Source organism: Eptatretus burgeri, chromosome 9, assembly GCF_056783735.1.
Source record: "Eptatretus burgeri isolate ZD-2024b chromosome 9, Ebu_testis_v1, whole genome shotgun sequence".
NCBI classification, from domain to species: domain Eukaryota; kingdom Metazoa; phylum Chordata; class Myxini; order Myxiniformes; family Myxinidae; genus Eptatretus; species Eptatretus burgeri.
In genome coordinates, this window is record NC_140969.1 from 28,516,821 (window position 1) to 28,524,869 (window position 8,049).

The 8,049-nt window shown below is 51.0% G+C and overlaps 2 protein-coding genes across 13 annotated transcripts in view; one reads left to right on the plus strand and one right to left on the minus strand.

Annotated features, from left to right (window-relative positions):
- The window catches only part of LDLRAD2 (low density lipoprotein receptor class A domain containing 2), an 814,009-nt gene that overhangs the window by 673,365 nt on the left and 132,595 nt on the right, over positions 1–8,049 (minus strand). The window lies entirely within an intron of this gene.
- HSPG2 (heparan sulfate proteoglycan 2) overlaps positions 1–8,049 on the plus strand; it is a 399,834-nt gene that overhangs the window by 349,569 nt on the left and 42,216 nt on the right. For all 11 annotated transcript variants that reach the window (XM_085894498.1, XM_085894501.1, XM_085894505.1 and 8 more), the window contains one exon: positions 403–500. In XM_085894498.1, the coding sequence (XP_085750624.1) occupies positions 403–500 (98 nt within the window). The remainder of the gene's footprint in view (positions 1–402; positions 501–8,049) is intronic.

The following is an 8,049-nucleotide window of genomic DNA, read 5'->3' on the forward strand; positions in this document are numbered from 1 at the left end:
CCTGCCTGAGAAACACTGGGAACATATTTTGTAGCTGGGCCGAGATGCAAACGCAGAGACTGATGTAGCTGGGCTTGATGGCTCAGAGGAAAGTGTGCATACCTCCAGGCCACCCTACCAACCCAATGTGTGCATCGTCCCTCGGATGGAAGTTAAACATTGTTTTTTAATTATTTTATTTTAGTTTTTTCAATTAGTGAAACGTGCTCCATGGTTATAGACTTGCACATAAAATATCTTGAACACTGTCTGTATAAAATGGACGTGGCAACTCAAAAGATTCCACCTTCTCTTGCCCTTGTTTCACGAGCTCCAATGGTGCTCCATTGATGATGCCGTATAGCACGTGACATTATAACGAGTCAGCATTTTTAATTTTTGGTTTAATATTTTTGTGAAAAGACTGACACATCTGAGACAAGAAGATGCTGGAGCTTACTTCTGCCGTGCTTCAAACTCGTTGGGTGAAGCCCAGGACATGGTACAGCTCACCATCCAAGGTAGGCACTTTATGGGAATGTGATGAGCTGCACATTGTAACCGTGAGATGTTCATTCAATTTGATAGATCAGTGCAGTTTGCTTGTTGTGCCAGTTTAAGCAACATTTGGAGGCACCTTCCATTTTAATGATATTTCATGTTCTCATGTATATTAGAAAAATGTGTTTGAGGATGATTTTAGGTTTGAAAACGGATCGATGCTTCCAAGTCAGCCTTGCACTTTTGAGCAGTTTTCTCACACTCGCACTGATTCAAATTCTGTAATTCGTGCAAATGTTCTTACCCTTTATTCAATCTCTGCACATACTCCTCAGTGATCCTTTGAAACCAAAATAGCAATGTAACAAAGAGGGAATTGATCAATATCACATCACTGTATTCTGTTATGTGGTTTCAGTAGAGGGGGAGTAGGGGGGGGATGCGGGGGGAGGTGTGGAGTTACTTTTACAAAAGAGTGTCTGATTTATAACTGAGTGAGTCTCTCATACATTTCTCTGACATAATGTAAAATCAATATTTTTAAATGCCCTCCTTGTTTTGAATTCCCCTCCATTGTCCCTCCAGTGGTTTCCAGAACCACTGCACAGTGGCATACACCATATGAGTGGAATCTAAATTTGGTAAAATGCAAGCAAATAAACAATCGATTTTGAAAGATCAATGAGCAGGCGTTAAAATGGCCGAGAGAAAATGTGAAAGAGAATCCTTACTATAATTCATGGACCGGTGATTGAGTGTGCGTTTGTTTGTCACGCTACTCCTACAGTTCTGGGCTGATTACATCCAGACTTGCTACATAGGATCAGCATGACCACAATTACTGTAAAGGGGTGTTTTTATCTTTGCCGGTGGTCTTGGGAGATGAGGGGAGAGACGCACATTCTCCATGTAAATGTTTATCTGTCGCGCCCCCTCCAGGTGGAGGAGGGTATTACAAGTCTCCACCATTTACAGTGCAGTGTTCTTGTCCCCACTTTTTCCAGTGTAATGAGGTGTTTTGAATTATAATCAGTAGGTATGTTTTAGCTTCATGCACGTAACCCGGGTTATTTATTTTATTTTTGGGAGTGATCGAAGCAGCTGTCAGTTGCCTATACACCGCCCAAATAAAGGTGTGTGTCAGAAAAACGTGTTGCATGCTTGGAACAAGATCACCTGTAAGGCGAGTACTCTGCTCGTGAATTATAATGCAGCAAACTCACTGTACCTGATGAGCACTCTACTCAAGGTTGAATAAAGAGACAGGAACAATTGTTATGACAATAAAATCACCACTTCACTTCATCCAAAACTGCTCCCTGGTGAAACAGACAAGACAGGAAGAGGTGAAAGCACAGAGATTGCACTGAAACACGGTGTTCATCAATAACCGGCTTCTCCATACCCAAAGCTAAACACGCAGGTCCTGGACAATCACCAACATGACTGAGGGAGAAACAGCCATGACCCCTGCTGCACAGAGCAGAAGGAAGGCAGTGTCAATCTCACTAGCATTGTTTAATTGCCATTATATGATATCAAGCACAGACTTCCCATATCATCATGGCAGTGGGCATTTTGTGGGGTGTAAAATCGGAGCAGTGTTTGCATGGATGGACAGTAGTGATATAAATGTTGAAATAAAATGGCTTTTACACCACTGGAGAGTTAAGGATGTTCAAAACCTGAAAGAAAGAACCATCAACAGCAGAGTCTTGTTACAACAAACAGATCTGTTCCTTGGTTTGGTCGTCGCAACAAAAATTCATAATACTTCTTCTTTATACGAGTACCCTCCTAATATTCGTACCCTCCTAATATTCGTACCCTCCGAATATTAGTCCTTCCCCCAACATATTTCTCCACCCTCCCTCAAGAAGGATGTCCCCAAATTTTGAGGGTGCATGATTGTCATGTACCATCACAGCGTTAACCCCCGACAGATATTAAAATCAAAAAATATTCCACATTTCACCTTCTGCGACTCAACCTACTGTTCCCATTTGGCCATATAAACATGGAATGACATGTCCAGATTGGAGAGTTTCATTTCATTTCTTCCAATGCCTCAACAACTTTCAATAACTAGCAAGGACAATCACCAACAATGGCCTGGTTTCAAATCATCAATTTGGATTCAGACCAGGTCACTCAACGCTGGACGTGTTGCTCCTGCTTTCCCAACAATGCATGGAGATCCTCAAATGGCAGACCTGAAATCGGAGCCATCTCCTTCGACATATTGTGTGCTTTTGACACAGTCTGGCACCCTGCTCTGCTCACCAAACTCTCTTCCTATAGTATCCAAGGCAATCTCCACTCATGGCTCACAGATTTCCTCTCCTGTCGCAGCCAACGTGTGGTCCTGAATGGAGTTTTCCTATCCCGTCTTCCTGTCCAGGCTGGAGCTCCTCAAGGCAGTGTTCTGCGCCATGTTCTTTTTCTGGTTTTCATCAATGATCTCCGACTCTCTGGAAAATCCTCTATCTCTTTGCTGATGACTCCACCCTCTGCCGTGCCATCTGCCATCCCTTAGGCAAGCAGCAGCATCGTCATTCTCTGCAGATCTGGATAAAATAAAAAACTGGCCCAACACGTGGAACATGTCTTTCAATCCTGACAAATCTCTCACTCTTACAATGTGTCTGAAAGGATGCTCTGGGATTCCCCCTCCCTCCTCCCCCATCTACTTTCTCAACAATTCTCTTTAAGAAGTCCTTTCACTCAAAATTTTGGGTCTCACTATCTGCCATGATCTTTCCTGGGAAAGCCACATTTCAAACCTCGCCTCCAAAGCCAGTCGCCGACTGGGAATCCTCCGTCGTGCAAAGACCTTTCTTGGCTCACCTGAGCTCCTGACCATGTACGAAGCTTTCATCTGCAGCCTGATGGAGTACTGCTCTCCCCTCTGGGCTGGTGCTCCCGGTTCTCACATTTCTTGGCTTCACGCTGTGGAAACCAAGGCTTTTAGGATCATTGGTATCTCCCGCGATAAGGCTGAGTCTTTGGGTCTCTCACGCTCTCACCGCAGGCAGGTCGGTGGCCTTTCTGTCTTCTACATCTACTTTCCGGCCTCCCCCCCCCCCCCTTACTCTGTGTGCTATCTCTCCCTCCCATATTTCCGCAGAGTGCTCAAGGTCTGCCAGCAACCCCCCTCTGGTAAAACTACCAAAATCAAGAATCACTGCTCACCTTCACTCTTTCATTCCTCTTTTTTCCACCTTTGGAACAAACTCCCACACACTTTTCAATCCCACTCTTCTGTCCAGGTCTTCAAAACAGCTGTTCATCACCATCTCTTGTCTTCCCCCATCCAAAACCACAATCTTTTCTACCCCCCGTTAATCCACCCTAAACCCACCTCCTTAAAATTCCCTGCTTTCCTTTCTGAAAGTCATTGTCATGTAAGGACCTGAAAGTCCCTGTAATGTCCATCTTGTTTACCCTGTGCACCCCACCCCATCCCTCTCCCTTCTACAGGTCTCCTCATGTTTCTGTTCTCCACTGTTTTGTGCTTCCCTCTCCCATCCCTCTTGTCTCCTGCTCCCCTTTGTGGTATAGCCTGCGGGCATGCAGGGCGGGGCATGATGATGGGAGGAGGGGTCGTCGTGGTCATCGTGTCTGCCAGGAATATAAGGAGTGCGCGCCGCCTGAGGAGTTGTAGTAATGCCGTAGTCGCCCGGCTCGTGAGTGTGCTGAGTACGTAATAAAGGAGAGCCGCGGGCAAAGTACGCCCGCGCTCGCGCTTGTGCAACACAGCCCGGCTCGACTGTTCCCCCGCTCGTGTCTGCCTGCTAAGCATCTTCTATCCACGACACCACAGTTGGCTGACGAGGATCTTCGGATCGGCGTGTGCAGGGCGGCAGCGGATAACCCGTGCGGTTCCAGGCTACGGAGCCAAGGGTCTCGCCGGCACGAGCATGGCAGAAGGTCGGGGCACGGCGCACGGGCGCGTGCCCGTTTTCGGGGGAGATGACTTCGAGTTGTTTTCTGAACAGTTGGGTTGCTACTTCCGCGCGAATGATGTAGATGATGAAGAGAAACGCAAGTCGATCTTGCTCGCCTCGCTATCAACGGAGCACTACCGGCTGCTGAGTGATTTGGTGGCTCCAAATAAGCCCAGTGATGACGGGCTATCGTTTCAGGACATCGTGGCGAAAATGAAGACCCACTTGGCGCCAGAGAAGTCGTTGCAGCTCGCGCGGTTCCAGTTCGATCACCTCGCGAAGGGTGGCGAGGAGCGCGTTGCAGACTTCGTAGCACGGGTGAAGCATTCGGCCGTGCTTTGCAAGTTCACGGCAGAGGAGCGTCCGGCACGACTCAGAGATCGTTTTATTTCTGGTCTGCGAGAGGCGAAGATGGTAGCAGCCATCCTGCGGTTGACAGACGTCACATTCGACTCGGCGGTCGGGACTGCTTCGTCTGTCGAGCAGACGCTCACGGATGTCCGCACCATCGCTGGCCAGGACGTAATGAGTAGCTCCAGCTGGGGCATGTCGGCTGGTCCCGAGGTCCACGCGGTGACCCAGATGCCGCAGGTCGCACATCCCGGAGTTCACGCAATGACCCAGGCGCCACAGGTCGCGCAGCCCGGGGTCCGCGCGATGACTCAGGTGCTGCAGGTCGCACGCGCGTCTGGCGGTGCGGGACGAGGGCGCGCACCGCAGCACGGTCGCACCGGGAGCGAGGTGGATTTCCAGGGGTGCTGGGGGTGTGGGGGTCTGCACCTGCGATGAATGTGCCCGTATAAGAACACCGTGTGTTTGCATTGTCACAAGGTGGGACATTTGAAGCGTGTGTGTCGGATGGCGGTGGCCTCCGTTGGGGTCTTGGATGACGAGGTGCGGGAGGACCCCAGTGACCTGGAGATCGGCCTGCAGCCGGGGCATGGCGATGCCGGCGGGCCGGAGCAGGAGATGCAACCACGGTTGAGTCTGTTTTCCGTTGGTCCGGAGATGACGACGCCGTTCATGGTGGAGGTCGAAGTGAATGGCGAGCCGACCGTGTTTTGCGTGGACACCGGAGCTGCAGTGTCGGTCATGGGCGAGCAGGCGACTCGTGGTCTTCGCGGTGTTCGCCTAGTCGGGACGGCCTTGTCGCTGTACACGTACACCGGTGAAGCGATTGCACCGCTTGCGAGGGCCGACGTCTCAGTGCGCTACCGAGGTCGACGCGCCCGGCTCTCGGTGTTCATGGTGCGAGGGGAGGGGCCCGCCCTTTTGGGTCTGGCTGGCGCACCTCGGGCTGGATCTCCAGTTCGTACCTCCAGGTGTGCCGGTGCTCTCTTCGATGCTTTCGTCGGGTACCGAGGGCGAGGTTCTGGCGGCGGGAGCCGCGTCGATGCAACGGGAGCGGCTGTTCGTTGCTGCCTGCAGCGGTGGTGTGCGGTTCGGGAGCAGCAGGAGCCGTGTCAGCTCTCGCCATGAGCTCTCGCGCGTCGGCTGCGTTCATGGTGCGAGGTGCGCCGGTGTTGTTCGGGCAGCTTCAACGGGTGGCGGTGAGCCCGTGGCGTTAAAGGAAGTCGCGAGTCACAACATCGAGTCAACAACCAAGAGACGGACTCGTGATGAGGGTTATGGGTTGCTGTTCATTGCATATTTGTTTTTCCTTGCTCTAGTGATGCAGTTTAACGTTGTTGAAATAAATGCCAACAGGTCCTGTGTGAGAGTGGGTTTGGCGGAGATCAATCGATGGGTTTTGCGGTATGGTCAATGTGATGTGGTGGCTTTGGGAGCGGTGGTGGCGAATAAAAAGGTTGGGTTGGCCTTCCATTGCCCCGGGCCGCGGGTAGTTGCTTTGTCATGTGCAGGGATTTTGCCGAAAGAACGCGCTGTACGGAAAAATGAGTTTGCAATGGTTCAAATGATGTTCTTAGTGATTTATAACGAGCCTATGGTGGAAGTGTGGTTAAAATGGAATTGCTACCGTCTAACTGCCGTGTGGGTCTCGGAGATCGACTCGGAGCCAGGACTGGTGCGCTGGTCGGCGTTACCCCCACCTCTGGTTGCGGCAAGGTCAGACGTGCCTGGCGCCGGGGGCGCAGCTCTCTGTGTTCGCTCAAGGCCGTTTAGACGGGCATTGGCATCTCAACTGATTGTGGTGCGTGGGTTGTTATGGAGCATTGGTTGCGTCCAGCCAGCGGCGCTGTTCAGCGCCCCCATCCAAGGTCAATCGAGTCTGGCGCTGGCGCCACGGCTTCCAGACAGCGGGCTTCCGGCCTCGGAATGTTTATCTGCTTCAGGTCTGCCTGGGGGAGGTGTGCCGCCTTGTGAGCCGGAGGCGTTTGATGGTGCCGGGGGAGGTTTGCTCGGGAGAACGCCGCGGCCTCGCCGAGGGCCATGTCAGCATGAGCCACCTGGGGGCGTTTCCGCTGTGTAGTGCTGCTGTGCTTTTCGCCTTGCTGCTTCATATCGGTAACGCGGTCAGAGTTTGGGAGGTGCTGTGTGCACCTCCGTCTTCGGAACCTGGCCGTGGCAGCTCCATTAGCTCGCTTCCACGCATTATATGATGTGATGTGCTGTTATACCGTAGTCCTTCGTGCTGTTTATGCTTATTATGATGGTGATCATTTAATAATCATAGTTTTAGGAGGGAGGAGTGTGGTATAGCCTGCGGGCATGCAGGGCGGGGCATGATGATGGGAGGAGGGGTCGTCGTGGTCATCGTGTCTGCCAGGAATATAAGGAGTGCGCGCCGCCTGAGGCGTTGTAGTAATGCCGTAGTCGCCCGGCTCGTGAGTGTGCTGAGTACGTAATAAAGGAGAGCCGCGGGCAAAGTACGCCCGCGCTCGCGCTTGTGCAACACAGCCCGGCTCGACTGTTCCCCCGCTCGTGTCTGCCTGCTAAGCATCTTCTATCCACGACACCACACCCTTGTTATTGGTTCTGTGTGTTAGCTTATATACAAGACTTCACATTGTTTATTAAAAAAGAAAAAAATATATATACATCCATAAGGATAGGTTATATAATTCACCCATTTTGATGATATCTATGGCGTATCGGTTTCTGCCAGGTGGCACAACACAATACACGCTCGCATGCAGAAAGTAGGGGTTCTCTCCCAAGACTGAACCCTGGGAGATATTTTTTAACTGCCTAAAACCAACACCTTGAGTAATCCTGAGAAATCAAACACACAAACAAACCCACAAGCAGATAATTCTACAATTATAGTGCAACTATTGGGGATGCCTCTTCACTGTGGTTGTACCCCAATGCAAGTCGGGGGCCAAATCTTCCCCATTCTTCTTTGCTGCCCAGATACGCTAGAGCAGCACAGTTATGGTCAGAGTGCTGATCAGTCCCCATGGACTGTCTCTTCCTCTTCCTCTTCCTCTGTCGTGGCTCCTGGCCCTGACTTTCGTGAAGGCAGGGGTACACCATCCTGGATGTGGGGGATCTCTGGGTCTCTCCTGGGGAGATCGATCGGCTACCTCTGTGCTGCAGGTTTGTTTGAGACTACTGTCCAAGGGTATACAACAACAACTGTCTGTTGTCTGTCTATCTATCTGTGAGCAGGATATCTCAAAACGTTGTGGACAGATTCAGACAAAATTTGGTGGACAGT